This window comes from Tachypleus tridentatus, chromosome 7 (genome assembly GCF_004210375.1).
Source record: "Tachypleus tridentatus isolate NWPU-2018 chromosome 7, ASM421037v1, whole genome shotgun sequence".
Taxonomy (NCBI): Eukaryota; Metazoa; Arthropoda; class Merostomata; order Xiphosura; family Limulidae; genus Tachypleus; species Tachypleus tridentatus.
In genome coordinates this window covers 13,568,986-13,590,675 of record NC_134831.1, presented here as the reverse complement: position 1 = coordinate 13,590,675, position 21,690 = coordinate 13,568,986, and the positions used below count along the sequence as shown (strand labels likewise).

Genomic DNA, 21,690 nt, shown 5'->3' with positions numbered 1-21,690 from the left:
GACTTCTATGCTTTTTAACAATTTTTTTTAATCACACTTAAGTCAATTATGTATATATTTTATGTGCTTTATTCCTTACAAGTGAAAAGGTAAAAAGCCACAAAAGCTGAAACTTTACAGGCATTATATTCTTTACATGCAAAAATTAACTGATTAGACCTACATAAAAAATACAAATTAGGATATCAGTAATTTATTGTCACAGCAACATACAGTAAGAAATTATGATGAAAAAAGAAATATATCCTGAAGTTGTGATTTTCACATAAATGTGCCAAGTACTTTAGACATCATAATGTCAAAAACACTTTTGCTCCTTGTGTATTTTCAGTTTCAGAGCTAGTTCAAAATTATAACTTACACATGCTCAGATGTGATATAAACAGCACATGATATGCCAATAAATTTCCTTATATTTCTCAGAGTAGTAGTTGCTATACACAAGAAAACTGATTTTAAGCCTTTCACAACAAGTAAATCCTGACAAAATGAACTTAAATAAAGCATGGCCCAATAAATGGTACTTTCTTACTTCCAATTCTTAGAGCCAGATGTTGGAAAACTTACAAAATACATGAGTTATACTTTACTGAAAACCTACAAGTTCAAGCAACCAGTTTAATACCAATACATTCCAGACTTATAGTAATGTTCACAATACACAAAACAGACACTTCTAAATGTCCAGCTGACAAGGACATGCATTTTATTTTGGAAACTTGATATGTGTGTGTGTGTGTTTTAGATTGGAAAAACATGTACCAGTTTTGTCACTTAACATTTCATACTGAACAAGCAATCTTTCAACATTTTACTAATTACATACTCTTTCTAAAAACATTCTTCCAATTATGAATTTACAAGGAAGTAGAATTGGTTATATCAAATACAACTAAAAACCAAAGTAGAAAAATCACTCCAAGCATGTATGTTACTCTACACAACCTTGACTTACCACTGTTAGATATTTTTCATTGAACATTCTGTAGTCTCTACTACAGGTTGAATGCATTTTAAAAGAGAGATTAAAGCCTTGCATTTCTTTCCTAGAAATGTTATGGAGTAACAAATTAACTTATTTAGTCAACCTTTCAGAACACTTAACTACTTGCATAGTACTTTCTTCTTAAGTATTAGTTAAGCTACAGTTAGTTTACTTGATCCCTCCAAACTGACCTTTACGTTTGACTTCAATATAAATTTAATCTTAGGAATTTCTTAATTCAACTGCCTATCTAAGCAATCATCAATATATTCAAACTTCTGGTAACTGGCACAACTTTACAGAAATAATTTTTTTAAATATAGAGAATTTTTGCTTTTCTTTGTAACAAACATTCACTTTGTAAATTATATATAAAAAGTCAAAATAACACATTAATGTCGAAAAAGCAGCGACAATGTAGACTGAAACTCTTAACTATGCAATATATGCAAGTACTAATATGTTTAAGCACAACTGAATATACAGAAAAGTACATGTTATGACTGGCAATTACCATACAAGTTCAATATCTCAACTTTGAGGTGAAGAAGTTAATACATGTGGGTTTTAATGCTATACAATCAAAGTATGTAGAAACAACTATTTACAAATAAACAAAATGTTTGCATGGTAATGAAAAAAATCATATTGCACCAAAACTTAACTACTTATTTTCAATGATAAAGTAACACTTAAAAAGAACTTAATAAACAGATCTAAACAGTAAAGCTAGACCTAATGACAGTTTATTTCAAAAACTATTTAAATCTATCATTAGCAGCTGTTGACATACTTGGAAAGCATCTCAGTCTAGCATTATACTTATCTTCTAAGGTAACCTCAGTGAATGTGATATGCTTGAAGAGTTTAAAATTGCAAATGACAGTTCATTTTTCAAATTAGCCTACACCCATCCAAAGAACTGCATGTTATTAAATGGTTTAAAGTAGAACAGGGAAGCAAGTTTCTGAGCTAAACTAGTTCAGAATGTGATTTTGGTGAATATCTTCAACATTACACACAGGATGGATGAAACAAAATTAACATTAGCATGCAAATTAAACTGTAAATAAAGCTACTCATTTTTAAACTAAGATGTAGATACTATCAATATCTTGTATTCATGCAGAAACAATAAGTAAATATATAATACTAAGATCTTACCATTTGTGTTCTTTACTAGTATTATAAATTACAATGACAATTATTAACTAACGTTTTACTGAAAATATATGACATCAAAATGTTACTACTTTCGTGTTTTTCATTTTTGCATTTCTCAAACTGTAAATTGTTCCCATGAAAAGGTCTACAAAAACATATCAGATTTTGTGTCTAAGTTCAACTTATAAAATATCAAAATGTAAAAAATGTTAATGTACTAGTAAAGTACCTGATACCCTTCTTCTGTCAAAGATAGGGTCAAGCCCACATACAAACACATTTTAATGAATTACATTAGAAATTTACTAATAAACCAAGACACCTAACCTTTCACTCAACAGAATTCAGAAATAATGTACACCACAACCTATATTGTGTGTTTGCTTAGTACTGAACTGATGAGGACAGAATTAAGCCTCTTGTGAAAATGTTTCAGCTATGTGAGATGCAATAGAAGAACCTTACCCCACTGAGCACAGTTCTTTGTGTAGGCTGGGGATAGGGTTGAGCTAATGGCCTCTGTGGAAAAAAACAAATTTAGTGATACAACTGACTATCAAACTGTCCAACCAAAGGTAAACTACATTCAAAATATTTAACATAGAAATTCAGTATCAGTTTTTATCTTTACAGATTTGTTGGAAAAGCAACAGAAATGACTTCATAAAAATGTTCTTTCCACGGCCAATGAAAGCAGCCTATAAAGAACACTGGCGTATTTTACCTTTCTTCACAGTGTGTTTTAAGCCAATTATTTTGTTCTGTGGTAATTTTACTAACTTGAATAACAAAACATTGTGCAATATAGCCAAAAATAACTTTTAATACATACAGTTAATGCTTGCATAGTATCAAAATCAAACAGAATCTTTGTCATAGGGAGGTTTGTTTAACAATGAACTATTTCCTGCCCACAATGCTGGGCACAATTAACCATGTTCATCAATTATGGCTGTAAGTCAAAAAAAAAAAAGAAAAAAGTCTTGTGATAAAATTAGGGGTTTAAACCAAATACCTTACTCAGAAACAACAGTAATATGACTGACCATCATTTTGCTTAAGGCACAAAATGAACATTTTTAAGTAAATTGTGTCTTGTATAGTTAATCTAGTATTTCTCAAAATACAGTTACGACAAAATGTTTGTACCCCTGTGTTGTGAGTGGTTTTTGCTCATAACTTAAAAAGTATCATGATTAGGATAACAAAAGTATGGTATATTATAAATATTATACTAGCACACATCTACATAAATTTTTATGTAAATTGAACAACAAATAAACTGTTTATAAACAAATAACCAAACATGGGAGGGGCAGAAAGTGTTCGTGCGTCTACTTTAATGGTCAGTTGTGTAGCCTTTCAGGTGAAATACTTGGCACAATCTCACCTCATAGCCCTCCATGATTGTTTGACAGTACTCAACTGGTATTTTCTTCCATTCTTCTTTACAGAAGGCCTCCAACTCTTGCAAACTTTTCGGATGATGCTGATGAACCCTGGTCTTCAACTCATGCCAAACGTTTTCAATTGGGTTGAAATCGGGTGAATGTGATGGCCACTCCAGAATGCATACATGGTTTCTCTGCAACCAGGATTGCACATATTTCGATGTGTGCTTAGGGTCATTGTCGTGCTGGAAGATCCAATGATGCCCAAGCCACAAGTTCCGAGAATCATTCTTGATATGAGTGCCTAATTATGAACCCAGTGTCTAGTTCTGGAATGGTATAATGTAGTTTATTCGCCAAACTAAACAAAATTTTTCCGGGAATCAGTTTTTTTCACATGTTCTGAAATGTACGAACATTTTTTCTGCTCCTCCTATTTTTGGTTATTTGTTTATAAACAGTTTATTTGTTGTTCAATTTATTATAATATTTATAATATATTATACTTTCATTATCCTAATCATGATACTTTTTAAGTTATGAGCAAAAAATCACTCACGACACAAGGGTATGAACACTTTCTGTCGTAACTGTATTTGTTGTTGCACAGCAGGAAAAAAAGGTCTGATGTATTTTAATGAGAATGATTTACAATGTCTGGAACCTTTTTTCAAAGATTATACACAAAAATTGGGTCAATTATAAAATATAAGTTGAAGTAAATAATTAACATGTTTGTAACTCAATTAATTCATCAGAGCATGAACTGATTTGTATGTTACTTCTACCAATTAATTACTTTAGTACTAGGAGTAATAACCTTGTGCTTCAAAGGAGAAACAGAGATAAGAAAATACCAGATAAATATAATTTCCATTTGAAAGTTTATTTGTGAAGTTAGGTCTACTAGTGAACATTAATTAAACTACCCATGTAACTTGACAAAATAAATGTTTTTGTCATTCTTAAGTGACCTGGTCTTTGCATCATTCTTTTACCATATAACCCAAAATAAACCAGCCAACACAGAAACCATTATGACAGTATGCAACTAATCTCTCTCTGACAAGTCAAATCGTACATGTTTTGTAAAGTTACCCACCAGCATCTATTATTAAGGCCTACACAGTTTTTATAACCTGTGCACTGGAAACTTGGCATGTTGGTAGAAAATGCTGGCATATGTTATTGCAATCAGAAACAATTACAATACTTTATTTTCATGCTATATTATCAAGCTAAACCAAGCTTCAAACTGAGAAAATAAATAGCAATTAGGTGAAAATGGCAGGGCATGATTGCTATTTTTACCATCCACATTAAAATTATTAGAAACTGGAAACAAATATCACAATTCAAGAGAAACAATAAAACTCTTAGCAAAATTTAATTCAAACAGAAATTAAATAATAGTTGTATCATGAGGTGTTCATACATGTGGTACACTCAACTGCAGGAAAAATATAAAACCATAATACTACAGTAAAACACTTAAGCCAGTCTATGCAAGTGAGAAATGTATTGTAAAACACTGGCCTATACACTGCCCAACTAGTATATGTAATGAAAGTGGGAGTCATTCTTAGTGGAATAGTGTGACATGTAATCAAACTAAAACCAATTTTAGTGTTCTTTACACAGGTGCATGTACAGGAGTACAGAAACGAAACTAATGAAAAAAAAAAATCAAATCTTGTATACTATGGATATGTCTTAACAATTTAACTTTCGTAAAACAGCACTGAAATCCAAAAATCAAATACACAAAAATGGCTTACAGAGTTGACAGAAAGTCACACACATTCACCAACAACACTAAGTTTAATTCTAGAGAGAATATAACATCTAAAATCTATTAATACACTTTATCTCATGTAATACACAGTTTAAACATGCACTGCAAATAAAAACTAAACAGGTTTGGATAAGTAAATAAACAAGACAAACATTAAGAGTTTCCTTACCTAGAAATACATTTATGAGAAATACTTAACTCTCCACATACAGTAACTATTCCTCCAGCATCTGTCTTTGAGATTTACACATGCCACTAGTCTTGTGCTCTCTCTCACCTAAGATATGTTTTTCCAGGAGTTGCACTAGTGTGTGATGTAATCATTATGTAACAACAGCCATCCATCAAGAGGAAAGAAACACATCCTCCATGCACAGTACATCTCCACAAGCACTTGCACTTAAAACTATTTTTATTCTTAGACGAGGCAATTATAGCAAGCTATAATAGTAGAGAAGAAAAATGTGAAGGTATCCAGATAGGTAACTATCAGAAATACATTCTCAGGTGAGGATGATGATAGCTTCCAAAATGATCCACTTATCTCTCTGCACACAGTAGCTAGATTCTTATACAAATGTGATGATGCAATAGCAAAAACCTAGATGAACTCCTCAAGAGAAGATGACTTAAGGGGTAAGCACATAGAGCATGATTTTGCAGGAAGTGTTTACTAAAGAGGCAACACTCATGGGAGACTCCATCCATACTTCACAGGATATACTCCTCACCCTGATGGAAGAATTAAAGAATGAATACAAAGAATCCAATATGTTGCTGAGAGTAAAAATGCATGACCAACAGAGCATTTGCACACAACAAGTCAGTTGTACATGAGGTGTACTGTAATTAGGGCAATGATCATGTCACTTAAGTTTACAAAAGTCCCTTTCTGTCACAGAGAGAAAACACTTTGCCTCATCCAGCTTGCCAAACCACAGAGAAAATGGCATCTTATATAAGGCAAGATGATCTGCATAACAATGACACCCATGCTCTATTTCCCACCATGTTGTGTTATTCATCCAATCTCTCTCCAGGAAGGAACTATAATGGTATCTCACTTGCTCCATGGAGAAAGGATAAATTCACATTAAAAAGACATTGAGGAAGAGTCTGGATCCCATGAAACATAACTATTGCAAAGGTCCTTTTCTGGATGAAAATGCAATGAGAACCATAAAACCTAATTTGAAAAGCTATCATGCACAAGCCAAAGAAGTGCTGTTTTTTTTATATATTAGTCTGTGAAATGAACAACAAAAGACAAACACATATATAGATAGGAAGATACCAACTTAGTAACCTTGAAGAAAAACCCCATCTTGACAGTGAGCACACTGGGAGCCAAAATGGATAGATTTAGCACCTTTCATTACCTTGGTTCAATGGAGATTAAAGGAACTAAGTATACCTTGTGAGGCAACACCTGCCACTGAATGGGTTTTAAAAGGCAAACCATATAAGAGTAGAAAACAGTAAAGAAGTAAGAGAGACAGTTACTTATCATAAACAGAGAGAAGAGTGGAGAATGGCAACTGCAGATAGGCAATATCTTAAGGAAAGTGAAACTGGTAGATGGTGGAGGTAATGAGAGATGAAGGTGTTGGGCATAGTCCATCTTCCAGCCCAGAAGACCTCATCTTAGAGTTGTTTACAGTGCAAGGTCAGAAATTAAGTAGTAGATCTGACATGATACTGCCTGGGAGCATCTCCATTCAAGGAGGATTATGTGATCTGGATGGATTTATCAATCCATCCAGTAAACAGAGGATGAGACCCCTGGAAAAAGAAGGATCCCACAGCAAAAACAAAATGAAGAAACCTAGAAATTAGGCCATGCATGCCAAGTAACAACTAACTGCTCAAACTGGACACAAAATATAATCAGGATCAGTAAAATTACAGATGGCCAAGACTGATCAAAAAAAAAAAAAGAACAATGGGAGAGAAGGAACAATTTTCATCCCAAACCACCCAAGTTGTAATCATGAAACAAGATCAAGGAAGATCTGTAAAACAAAGTATGGAAGGAATCCAATGCATGAAAATCATATCTGTGACAACCATTAGCAAAGAAAGGAAAATACATTTTGAAATAGAGACATAGTATAATGATTAAGTGGCCAATGGTAAAAAATGAAGTTTGGGCAAGAGCATGTAGAACCACATCAAGAATTCAATCGAGCAAAGGAATTGAACAAGAGGAATAATAAATGAGAAAGAATTGCAATGGAATGTAAATAACAGAACATTGACATGATAAAACTCAACAATGCTCAGTCAAACAACACGTACAGAAGACAAAAAAATTGGCAAAACCTGGTGGATGAGTAGTGGATGGACTAGAGGTGAAAAGTACATCACTTTCATTGACAGACAGAAAACAGAAGGGTGACATGAAAATGATGATAAAAGGGATATGCAGCCATAGAAACCTGATAAGAAAGCAAAAGAATGGATAAATTGCACACATGCAGATGAAGGGATTGCACTCCCATGTCAAAGAAAAACATATGAGATTGTAGCAAAAACGACCTGAATTGAAAATGAAGTACTATGGACATCAACCAGTAAAGCAGATGAAACCAAGACCAGGCCACTAATAGAATCCTACAGGAAGGGTCACATCATGAAAATCAAAGCTAAGATGCATAGAAGATAAAGAGAAAGGTACACATACAGGAAGAGGTTAGACTAATCTCAGGGGTCAGAAGAAGAGAAAGTTGATATTGTAAAGAGTGACAAAAGCATTGGTCACTGGCATGCACAACAGGAAAAGATCCAGCTAAAGACCTGAGGATGGAGTGACCATTCCACAGGAAGACCCCATCAGGTCAAGAGAGATGATCCATCAGCAAGTTCAAAGTACCTGGCACATGACAGGGAGTTAGGCAAAACCAACAAGATTAGGAATAAAACAGAAAATTTTAATTTGTGGAAGCAACAGTCCTTGGAATGTTGAAGAGGATCATAACCACATAGTCCACAAGTTAAGACAGGAAGCAGAAACATGCCCAATGGGCAGCAGCAAAGACCTTAAGAATACTGATGTGGAAAATATGCTCCACATCAGATTAAACCTGAGGCCACAAAGTCATCCAAAGATACACCCCAACCCAATAAAGATTTGTCAGTGTAGAGATGAAAATATGAATGTGGGGGCAATGGTTTGCTCCCAACAGAAGTATTGGCACAACATATTCTCAAGAAGAGAAGGCAGCAGCATCACCAAAGTCCACTGAAGATGCATTACAAGACTGATATAAAGGGGCAGTACATTTGATAGATACAAGAGTTCCCAAAAGAAAAAGAACCATTCTTGCAGGAAGTGTAAAAGAGACTAGATGTTTCACATCACGCAGATAAATGGAGAGGGAGGCTGAGCTCATCTGAGCCACAAATTGAAAAAACTCCAAGATGAGCCAAGTATTGAATAGGAGTGAGAAATTACATGAGCATGAACAGTCTGACCAGCCAACAGAGATGAGCATCTTTTTGGAAAATAAGTGACATGGACGAGGAAAAGGCCTCCTGAGAAGAAACAAGAAAGACAATCCTACAGGTAAAATATGGAAACAAAGTCCAAGATGGTAAATGTGATAAGCTCAAAATTGGTACCCTTGATTTTAGTAAATGGACTGAACAAACTACTATACAGTGGTTAAGAGAAGACTAATAATGGGATGTCAGTTACCAGTCTCTTTGAGGACAACAAAAAGACAAGAACAAAATCCTGGAAAACAGTAAAGGACCATTTTAATGGTTCTCTTGTCCAAAAGATTTCATAATGTAACCTTGAGATACAGAAGATGCTTAGGAGGAAAAGAAATGGGAAAAAGAGTTGTAGGAGGAAGGAAGGAAAAGTAAAGAGAAAAGCTTTGGGCAAAAACTGTGATGATCCAATAGTCAGTTGTAAATGATATCCAGAGGTCTTGCAGACATGCCTCCATGGGGCCTAACCCAACTGGGTACAAAGGAAGGTTGGTACCCACTGTTGGTATGAGTGATAACAATAAGAGAAAGGACAGTGAGAAGTAGCAGAAGGATGAGAATGGAAAAGAGAGAAAGGTAAGGTGTTCACAGAATTGAGAACTAGCCATGGATTTGTCAATTTGAAAGAGACAAAAATCCATTTAGGAAATAAATTACTAAGTATCAGGTTTTGGCAGCAGTGTTAGAACACTACAAAATTCAGGACAAAGAAAAAGGAGACAACCAGAGGTGTCACAGAGTTAAAAATGGGAAAGAAAAAACAGCAGAGAAAAAAAAAAAAAGAGTATCAAATCAGAGAAATTTTCAACAACAGAGGAAACAACTAAGCAGAGATAAAGCAGAAAACAAAACCCTTGCCCATAGTATTGAAAAGTCTCCACCATAGATCTCCATAAAAAACTATTAGGATCAGGGAGATGAAGAAAAAGCAAACAGGTAATGAAGGATATGAATAAGGAAAAGGCAGAGACAAGAAAACTGATCACTAGAGCTACAGCAAAATGTGGTGTTAGTCCCCTAAATGGATAAAAGGGATTTCAGGGATTAGGAATGCAAGAATGGAAAAGATGAAATGTCATAAGCCAAGGAAGGAATCCTGGGTTCAAGGAGGATGGAGTCATTTGAAAAAGTGTACAAAGCTGATCCAGAAACATGTCAAAATGTATATGTACACCTGGAGAAGAAGGCAAAAAACCAAATAATCCTCAGCTTGAAAGGCATGTAGTTATGAAGAGAAAGAATCAAAAGCCATAGATGAAAGAAAAAATAAAGAACAAACCTGTAAAATGAAACCTTATAAAAAAAATTTTGAGAAGAAACATTGTCCTCTAGTGGTAAATAGGATCTTAGTGCAAACTCTGGAGGTGGAGAGAGACAATCAAAATCATCATCCTGGTTGTCAGATTCAGAAAGAGGGAAACACACTTCCAACATATGAACAAAGTATGTGGGGCAATGAAAGGATTAATTAACTAACAATATATTGAAAAGCACTGAACTAAAATATATATAACTTAACAGTGGAATAATGGCTCTGCAGATCTCACTAGATTGAACAAAGTTGAAACTTTGCTAACATCTGTTTATGACAGTGCTGAGGTAATAAATAAAACTCATTATGAGGATCTGCACATGGAGGATGCACTGCCCTACTTTTGATGAAGGGCTATTTTGTCACATGATGATTAAATCATGTACTTGTACAGTTAACATTAAAACATGTCTGTTTGAGAGAGAACTCAAGACTAGTAGTATGTACAAAATCTCGAATACATGCATGACAAGTAGCTGCTATATGCAGAAATGTAAATAGATCATTTCAGAATAAAATATAATCACTCGTGAGCTTGAATCATCTTTCTTGTTATGAAGATATACTTTCTCACTGGCCAAATTAACCAATAAATAACTTAAATGGGATTAATACTAGTACTTACAGCTACATGAATCAAAGTTTCTCTTTTCTTTAACTAAAGATTTAAGACACTTTCTAATATGTTAAATAAGTATTAAATTTGATAGGAAAAAACTAGCTGTTCAGATTATGTCAGTACTAGCACATGGTTGAAAAGATTTTCAATGCTTCTAATAATTTGTAGGTTTATAAAATTATTTTCAGTTTCTTTGTTTCAGGTTAAACAAGTGGTTCATTTTACTTTCTTCCACTTTTATGTTATAGTAACTTACAGTACATAATTTTAGACAGTTTGAACATACAGATGAACCAATTCTGTAACCCTTACTTTATATCCTAGTACTAAAATATCACATCATCAAATGTTCAGTTTTATGTGCACATTAGAAATATTGCATTTTCAAATGAAAATTATGCAAGATGAATCTCATGTCATCTACAAATATGATTTAAAATTATCTAACATACTTGAATATATATGTATATATGTATATGTATTTATATACATATATATGTACATAAATTTATATATTTATGTATATAAATTATGTATATAAATTTATATATATATATATATAAACACAAAGAGGTTTTTATAACATAGCTTAAATTCATTCTTACTTGTACTAAGTTTTGGTCTTAGGAAAAATGTCCAACTCTGAATTACCTTACAAGAAACACCACAAAACATGCTGTTAAAAGCTTCATAATCATTATAAAAATCATGCCAAAATCATTCAAAAGCTACAAAAATAAAACCTATAGATAGTTTAATGAACCTTACCCCATTCATTACTGGCCTTTGGTTGCTGTGAGGGTAAGGGTGGGGTATTGGACGCTGTGAAAAAACAACATCAAATTCAATATAAAGTTCATTCTATTCAAAAACTGAATACATGTTGCTATGGCAAACATGCACATGGGCAGTGAGCAACACTTTTATACAACTGCCTATATGTTCAAGTACAGAACAAACCGTATATGCTTAAAACATTCAAAGCCATAAAATAATGGAAGTTAAATACAGTTATAATATGAAAGTTAAAGTATTTCACAATCTACAAAAAGGACTATGCTACTGAACTATGAAATAAATTTCCAGTATTAATAACCTAACGTAATTAAAGTGTAAAAATGGCACCCAGAATTAGATCTTGTAATTGAAAATGAATGATTTCATATATGAATGAGTTATGACAATTTTTCTAAAGTTTATTCTACTTCTGTGTACTGAAAAATTACCACTATAGTCAAAAGACAATAAGATAACTGTGTACCAAAGTATGTGAATAGGAATTCTAAACCCCTCCCCTATTTACACTTTTCACAGGTCTGGCAAATTTAACTTGCATATTTTCAAGTGTCCAAAATTAACTTGCATGTTTCATTCATCAAGAATTACACAACTTTTTTAACACTGACAATTTTTCATGCATAAAATGCATCTCATACTATCCGACTTCATAAAAAGCACTTCATTGTTTCAAATGTTTTGAACGAATTTAGCAGATGTGTCCAGTTTGTATTTCAGAACAGCTGGTATGGGTATAAACACTTTTATTGATAAGAAGAGAACGTTTCGACATTCTTAGCCTGAAGATGACCTAGGAAGGTCAAAATGTTGTGGGTTTCTCGTCATCAAGAAAGTGTCCAGTTTGCTTGTTCATTTCTTCACAAGTTATTCTGCAACTCACATTAGTTAATACTACCAGAGGCACAACACAAAGTGTAGAAATAGTTAATAGTCAATAAATAATGCTTGTAAACATTTTTTAAATCCCTCCTTTAAAAAGTATTGATGCCCCTGTTAATCTGTATATAAAATTGCATACCACATGACATGGACCCACCCATCCTAATTTCTTGTTTCTCAAATAAATATTTCTTTCACTCATATTTGTCTATTCATAACCACAAAATATTCACAACTGGCAGACTTTAGTCATACCTGATGTCAGGAAAGTCAACCAATATTTGGTTCTCAATCATTCCTATCATGACATACAAAAAATGCCACTAACAGCCTAATTTCCATAATCAGAAGATATGAGCATTTCAGTTACTGGCAAAGATTTTGTCAAGCACTCTCCAAATTATTGATTAGGACTACAGGAATCTCATTACTGACAGTGTAATAAGGTTAAATTCAACTTTTGTTAAATATATTTACCACTAACTGTAAATAGACATAATCAATATGGAGATGGTTATGAGCATAACTCTCACCATACTGGTTTTATCTTTGCCACATTTGCCTAAAAATTAGTTTTTGGTGAAGCAGTGAAAAGAGTGGGAGAGCACTGATAAAAGATTTGAATGCAGAAATGTAATATCCTTCTACAAACACACTACTTTGTTGATACAAAAATTACATCCAAATTCTTATACCTCTAACAGTATCATTTTATCTAAGCCCACTACCGTTCATAACCTCCCACTTTTGCAAGACAGCTTAACAAGGTTTAAAATGTAGATGGTATTGCCCAGAACAATCATGTTCATTGCTTTCCTTAATTGTTATGTAATAATTCAGCTTTACACACAAGCAAAACACATTAGTTGAGGTAATGGTCATCATCTGTGATTTTCACATGCATAATTTTTGTGAAGATGTGAATACGAAAAAATAGCCTTCTTTGCAGTATTTTCTTGTTTTGTAATTTGTTTTATGATAAAGTAGTAGTAGTTTATATCTAAATATGAGTTCTATTTTGTTTTCATCTGCCCAGTATAAGAAAAACAAAAACATGCATCAAAAACAGACTTCCACAGAAAGAGATGTGTTGGCAAAAAAAAAAGTAAAAAATGCTGCATAAATTAGCAAAGCAACATTAAACATGATTACCTTCTGTTCTTAACTTGTATACATACCACACAAACATTTTAAAACAATAACTGTGCTAATTGAAAGTTGTTAGTAATTTGTTTAGTGATAGCTGCCACACAATGCACACAAATAATGATCAATCAAATTTCAGAACTCTGCCAAAGTAATCTCAATTTCCTACTACAATAATGTTTGAGACCAAATTCTTAGAGCTTATGAGTGAAAGTAAAAAAAGAATGTGTAACAACATATCCATCAATCTCTATTGCCACACCCAGTGCTAACAAGCATTTCACCTAATACCAGGGTTCATCAGGCCAGCAGTATCTCACAGATATATCATAGTGACCCAAGTGCTCACTACACACAAGGTAATAGATGTACCCATGTACAAATTTGCAGTCTATCCAAAACAGTCTGTATATACTTTCATCACTTCAACACACATCTCTAAATCTATTAAAATTTGACAACATGGCAGTCAATTTAGAAATTTAGCTGTATGTAAACAACAATGTAGCAAAACTGAATACAGTAAGTCTACATTATAAGATTTATGTAAAAAATAATTTATATGTCCATAATAATATGTCTTAAGACATTTACTCAGATACTGAATAAATCCTTCTCTTTCACAACACATAACATGCCAAAAATTATCTTTCAAAAAGAGTTGTTAATATTTACTATGCACCATGAATAAACACTGAATAGTACACAATTTTGTCAATAAAAATGACTGACTCATTAAATACTGTATATACACCTGTAATAAAGAAGTTTTGTTTAAACATCTATATGACGTTCATAATACCTATTTGTACATAATGTACATTTTACTTGTATTCTTCTAAAAGCATTAAATGTAAAAACTTTGTGATTTAAGTTTTCATAAACTGAATGGTACATTATTACTTTATATAAAAGATAATGATCCAGTTCAATTCTTAGTTGCCAACATAGTGTCAAACAGTCATTCCACTTACTACATGGACAATATAAAAATCTAATGAAACCACAAGTGTTCTTGTTAAACTCTCAATCAAACTTAAAAATAGGCAAGTTACTCTGAACAAAATGCATAAAAACCAAGTATAATTTATATACAAGTTCTCTTTTTAGCTAATGTAATCTGAAGCAAGTTTATTTATTTATTTAAAACCCTAAGAAAGAAAAAAAAGTTTCAGATTTAAGTAGCCAAAATTAAGATTTTTATCTTTACAAAGTAAACTGGTAACATTTTTAAATCTTGCAGATTTCTCTCTGAGTCAACAAGTACAAATCTAGTAATTTTCAAATCAAGAAAAGAAGTCCATTGATAAATCTTTTATAATGTATCAAGCCATTCTTTTCTGAACAATCTTTAACTTTTCTGATTATAAAAAGTCTATATGATAAATCAAAACAAATTAAATTTTATGACTGTGAACCCAAAACAGTAGGTCCACTGTTTGTAAACAAAGGTCTATCGACCAACTACCTCACGCCTGGAGATGTATAAAATCATAGATGAATTGTTGGAATGTAATATTATGAATCAGCCCTAGAGGGCTGAAAATAATGACCCAAAACCCAAGGAATGGCAAGGATATTCAAGAGATTAATATGGAAAGAGGTCTCCGAAAGAGTCCACCTCCCTGAAACCTACTGAAACCACTCCAACTGCAATGAGAAGCATTTATAAAGAGGTGACATTCCAGAAAAGAAAGAGGAACACCTAAATTGTTGTGGTCTTGATCCAACCACTAGGCAAAGTTGGTCTCTGAGGAATGATAAAGAATGAGAGGGCATTCAAGGGATTCAGAACAAGTTTCCAATAATCCAACAAAACCTCTTAGTAACAGGAAAGAGATAGAGAGAGAGAGACAGTAAAATTGGGGCTGGGAAAATGAAAATAAAGTATTAGGATCCAATCCCCACAAAGTAGCAATCACTCCAAATGTTACAAGTCTAAGAAAGGAAATACAGAACAAAGACACACCCAAGAATAGTTGCCCAGAGTAAACAGAGGACAAGACATATTCACACCAGAATCCAAATGGTTCTCAAAATTACTTTCACAAAGTTCGATATCCATAGAGGGTTGAAAAAACTAAATACTATCCCAATGGCTCCTCAATAAGAAGGATAAGTAGCAAAACCACAGGAATCAAGTGATAACAATAAAACAAAACATACCTGATTGATTAAGTCTGTGTGAGAAAGAATGTGCCCAAGACAGCATGTCTACTGCTCTTGCTTATGCTGTCCAAATCTTGATTGTCAAGTGCAAACAAATCTTCACATAGTAAGACAGGACAATAAGCAACCAACTCAGACAACTGCATACAGGTAGCCAACCCTTTATAAACTAGTCATTACTTTCTGAGCAGTTAAAGCTTACTCAGATGCCATTAAAATGGCATACAAATTAGCTGTAGTAGTTACAGTAAGTGTGGTAGATGCCATGTGGAATTGAATGTATATAATGAATTGATATGACTGGAAAAAGAAAAATTTATCTCCAAAACCAATTCTCAAACTGTAAAAATTTGAAAAAATATAGTTTAAAAAAAAACAAACTATAAATGAACAAACTCAGTCTCAAAATAGGAGCAAAACACATCTGATCTGCAAGACTGCCAAATCAAGAAGTGGTTTTGGTCTACATGGAACCGAGTGCATTAGTGAAAATAGGAGTTTTGTCACATTCCTTTTGGTGGAGGATTGTTGCATGATCTCAGCATAACAACATGAATTTAGGTGGGAATATTAAGGCTAGAGGCAAATAAATATTTGTACAGTAAGTCAAAAAAAGATACCTGTGAGAAGGTTTAAATACTGTATCAGAAATAATCTCCGAAATCAAAACACAGGCTTTTTCATAATTTTTATACTAGAACTAAGAAAATATTCTTATTCTGTTTTCTTCATAAAAGAGAAAATTCCAAAATCTGACAAATGTTTCAGCTCAATGGAATCTTAAAATTAACAACTTCCATTTATATAATCACATATACACACTTCAATATTACATATATATGTTCTCAGGTTTAGTTATTTATAACACTACTTATCAAACACTCAAGTGCGTACACACAATCAAATATTTTTCTAAGGAATAAAAAACAAATGTTTACATTTTGCATGATTCAAAGCACATTTAGTTTATATGTTATCCTGCTCAGAAATGTTTTTTCATTTTACAAACAAAAGTATGTGTACACTGCTGTAGCAAAAGGAAAAGGTCATTTTTTTTAAATAGTCATAACTTTAGTTATATTTAAGACAAATATTTTAGTTTAGTTTTCAGTGTCAAACTACAAAAATGTTGTCATCATTTAAGAAAAATGGTTTGAAAAGCAGTATGTGCCAGTTTTTTCCTTATAATATTTTCTCATCAAACAGCTTTTTCAACATAAAAATATATTCCTATTTAAATACATTTTTCTTATCATTCAGCCATGTAATAATTTTCAATATTTCATTTTAAAAAGAAATTATACTCTATCTTATAATTTAATGTCAATTCAAGTGTATATACACAACCTAACTACAAGTTTTGTTAATATGTGCAAGTGAATTTTGAAATTTGTTACTTCACATTGTTAAACCAAACTTAGTTATTTAAATTTTCTCTAAAATCCATAGTGTTTACACACTATTCCAGACATCTTTCAATTAAACATGACATGAAAAAGTGCTCGATATTTTCCTATTTTCAATTTATACAGTTTACTTGTCCATGTGTAATACGTTACACTACTACATGAATATTCACAATGTTGATAAACAATTTTATTGGATTATCACAACAGCTTCCAGCTCTCTTTCTTTCAAAGCACTTGAGATGACAAAAGCTGTTAATTCAGTTTTTTTTTTTTTTGATAAAATGCTTTAGTCAATTTGTAAAGCACACTGGTGCCAACTTGTGTAAAACAAAAATAATATTAAACACACTAATTTAATGGTACCAGAACTCAAATGGGTTGAAAGATAAGACAAAAGATTTCATGAAACAATACTTAGATATAGAACACAATGCTTCAAAAGTTAAGGTTTACTGAATGTGAAAAAACTGGTGAAGTATTAGAAACCAACAGGTCTATAATTTGTGACAATAATCATGCAAATTTTAATTCCTTTTCTCATTATTCTTAATTTGATCATTTTTGTATTTAAAAACAGCAGCATGTAATAATATCATTTCAGGTCTATATTTTGTACAAAGTTACAGGACACATATCATTAATGGTAATGTTGATGACTTAGTCTCCTGATATTTTTCAGATGACAAACAAGATCCTTCACATCTTAAAATAACTGTCTTAATGGCTCCTCCAGCAGTGCATTTTCCACATGCACATTGGACTACCACCCTGTATCCTGAAAAACTTTTTATTAAGATTAAACAGAAAATTTTCTTTCATTTAATATTTCTTGACTAATTGTTTTTTTATGGTAATTCACTGTATCAAATATTATGCCTGCTTTCTATATTCTCTCATTTGACAAGTAATTTAGTACTTGTAAAAAGAAAAATTTGCTGTATTTCACTTTCCTTATAAAGTTAATTTGTTGTGTTTTTTTTTTAAATCAACTAATTTATTCTGCCCAGACAACACTGTTTTTAAAAATTAATGTTAGTGTATCCTGACATGATACAATGTACATATTCCATTTCTTGATTCTGTTTTTCATTTAATTTTTATAACAATTTTAGGCATCACCTGATAAGAGGCCTTGGTATGAAACACTGTCATCATTTTAAAGTAAATTCACCATGTTTTCCATTTATTATTGTTTATTTTTCACAAACAAACCTTTTTTCCTATTCTAATGCAGCAAGACTTAACTTATATAGAAGCTAACACAACAACACATTCTGACATTGAATAACTCAACAACTTGCATCTTTATGGCTTTGCCTACAAAATCCCCAAGTGTATGAGACTTTATGTGCTCGTTACATCACATTAATTCCAGAACATTCTGTAGTCAACAATACAAATATTATTTCTTAATGATATTTTTGCTGAAATAATATTTTTTCTCTAGACTGAAAAACAAAAGAAAACATTAATTTCAACAATCTCTACAAAAATAACAAAATGTAAATGCACAAGTGTACTTGCGAATATTTATTTAAAAACTCACAATATCACTTTCATTTTCTTATAATCTTCAAAATCCACGTTATTCTAATATATGCAAATTTTCCATACCTTTGATAATTTTAAATACTTAACCTCAATACGAAATAAGAGAGCTATGTATAAATAATCATGAAAATTACACAACTTACAATCAAAACTCAAAGTACTAATTAGATGAACTCACCAATTCCTCTCCCTTTAGGATGTAATGGCAAATTTAACTTAAAATTAGACCTTGCAAAACTGTCAAAATTATTCTTCCCCAATCACATGGGGCAAGGTTTTGTTTTAACATTATAAACAGTTAACTACAAAAATGCAAAAAAAGCTCAAGTGCAAAAGGTTTAATTACACATTTTTCTCCACACAAACATTTGTTCTGGAACAAAACAATCCAATTTTGTCTACTTTTAGTTTATTTTAATGCTGTGAAATCAGTCAATCAATGATTTCTAAAAATAACAAACACAGTTAAAACTATTCAACAACATTTTAAAATTACTCTAACATTCACCAGACAATTTTGGCCAAGAACTATATTGTTTCTACTAATATTCTCCCCTCAAACATATGCCCACATATTTAAATACCATAAATAATGTTAAATTTATTAATCTAGAAACTTGAAGACAATTTTTCAATTTGCAAAAATGTTAAGATTTTAAAATGCACAAAGTTATTAGCATTTTATACTCACAGCACCATAAGGGATTGGGGGTCCTACTGGTGTTGCATAAGAACCAGCTAAAAATAAATTAAAAATTAAACTTGTTTATTCAACTTTAACAGACATTTTTATATAAATTTATCATAAAACAAAATTATACTAATTTATTTTTTCTACTAATCAATACTTTTTGTAAGCACACACAACAATAAAATAAATTTCATTCAATAATCTGAAAATAACAAATATTTAATACCATTTCCTGAGCAAAAGCTAAATATTCACTAGCAACAAAATCTTAGCTGTACAAGCCATAGAAATCTACTATATAAATGATTGATATACTTGCACTACAATGAGTCTTAAGTGTGTGTGTGTGTGTGTGTGTGTGTGTGTGTGTGTGTGTGTGTGTGTGTGTGTGCAAGTAAGTAAGTAGATATATTGACAACCAGAAGCATCATTAAGTACTTAAAAGATTTGAGACTTGGTCTACAGGTGTGGAAATCTTCAGCAGTATGACATTAATCATGGTTTTCTATTCTGATCTTTCAAGATACTAGCTGGGGATTTCAGGCACAGTCCCCAATCACCAATGCCTAGCAATGTTTCCAATAACAACTACAATTACCAAAAGTAAGAATATACTGTAGTACACTTCCTGGTTACAAGATAAACTGTTTAACAAAAGCTTTCCATAATATTTCAAACATATTTAACATTTTGCACCACATGACCAGCTTGACCCAGTTTTCTTTACCAATACTGTGTTTCATATTTTCCTTAGAGAAATTAATGTGCAACTTTAATGTGCAATTTTGTTCAAAACTTTTTTTACTTTTCTTTTAAAGCAACAAGTGCCACATTATGATCACAAAAAATTCAGAATATTCATAAATATTAATGTTTTCATTCAGAACATTCTGAAATTGACTCAAAATTAAAATTTTTATCTATAAAACAAAACTTTGTAATTGAATAAATTTCAGCTCTCAAATATTTTTTAAAGAATTTGTGAAGGGATAATGTTTCTTTTGTATAAATATTTTAATGTTGTTGTTTTGCACTAAAAAATGGTTGTATCGCACCCATGCACCACAGAATTAATATCACAAATGTACACAGTTTTATTTATACTTACAAGAAAATTCATGTATATAGGATTAACAATGCAAAAACCTTATGAATGTACCTTTTTTTTGTTGTTTCAAGAAAATAAATATTAACCACATTGCTGTTACATTAAAATTTCCAACATTATACTTTATGTTACTATAAAGGATGGTACTCACTGTTTGTGATACAATTTAGGTAATTAAAAAGAAACTCTAGGTTTAGCCCTTAAAGTTTTTGGCAAAACAAGTGCCACAGTAAGTGCATTAATCAGGACAATTTCACTTGAAATTTGTGAATTATCCTGAAGGTATTCTTCCACATAAACACTTAAAATACATAGGTAGGATACAATAAAATATTCTCACCAAGGTAAAATACAAAAATTTACAAAACGTTGCTACATTAATAGTTTTTGTGAAATCATAAAGCTAGAGGAAGCTTTCCAATTTAAACATCAGTATCAATATCACCTTTTTCATGTTACATTCATATGATATTCAGCTTCCCAGCAAGTGAAAATCAAAATAAATTTGCATTGTTTTATTTTAGCAAAATAGAGTGAAACAGTCCATACAATTCTCTTTTCAAACAATGATATTTGTAAATGATTTCCTTTTTATATGTAAAATGTATTTCACTTTCTGATGACTGTGAATGCTGAGGTTACATTACATTCAAGACATTATGCATTAAAGGTTTGTTGGGTTTTTTTATTTAATTTATATGTCCATAAATATTTCTAAAATTATTATTTATTAAAAATATAAATATTAAATATTAAAAGTATTTTTAAACCCTGTGAACACTTTATACTGAGAATTAAAAGAGAATCAAAATTAATATTTGTATTCAAATTTTCATAACAAAATAATGTATTTGACAAATGCACTGAAAGTGTATTTTAGTTTTTAAAAATGAAAAAAATAACTCAGTAAAGAAATGCTGACTCAATTAATAATAATAATTATTATTTTTTGTTCATTTTTATTCTCCCAGGATTGTTTATTTACATCTATCTCTTAATGCAAAAACCTTAAAACATTATGAAGTTCACTCACATCCAACAAAAACTCATTCTTCAGGAGACAAAAAGAAACACAACACCAAATGTATTTAAGAAGGGTAGGATACACCCAAAATTGGCTAATATCAGAACAGGATTTCAATTATCTGCATTAGCAGATTGTGTGTGTCCAGATGTTC

At 31.7% G+C, this 21,690-nt stretch overlaps 1 protein-coding gene across 4 annotated transcripts in view; it reads right to left on the bottom strand.

Annotated features, from left to right (window-relative positions):
- LOC143255152 (DAZ-associated protein 2-like) overlaps positions 1-21,690 on the bottom strand; it is a 38,198-nt gene that overhangs the window by 4,893 nt on the left and 11,615 nt on the right. The window contains exons 3-5 of one of the 4 annotated variants that reach the window (XM_076510388.1): positions 19,405-19,451; positions 11,530-11,583; positions 2,615-2,668 (exon numbers count right to left, since the gene is read on the bottom strand). In XM_076510388.1, coding sequence (XP_076366503.1) covers positions 2,615-2,668; positions 11,530-11,583; positions 19,405-19,451 — 155 coding nt within the window. The remainder of the gene's footprint in view (positions 1-2,614; positions 2,669-11,529; positions 11,584-19,404; positions 19,452-21,690) is intronic. The other 3 variants (XM_076510389.1, XM_076510390.1, XM_076510391.1) reach the window with 3 other exon arrangements.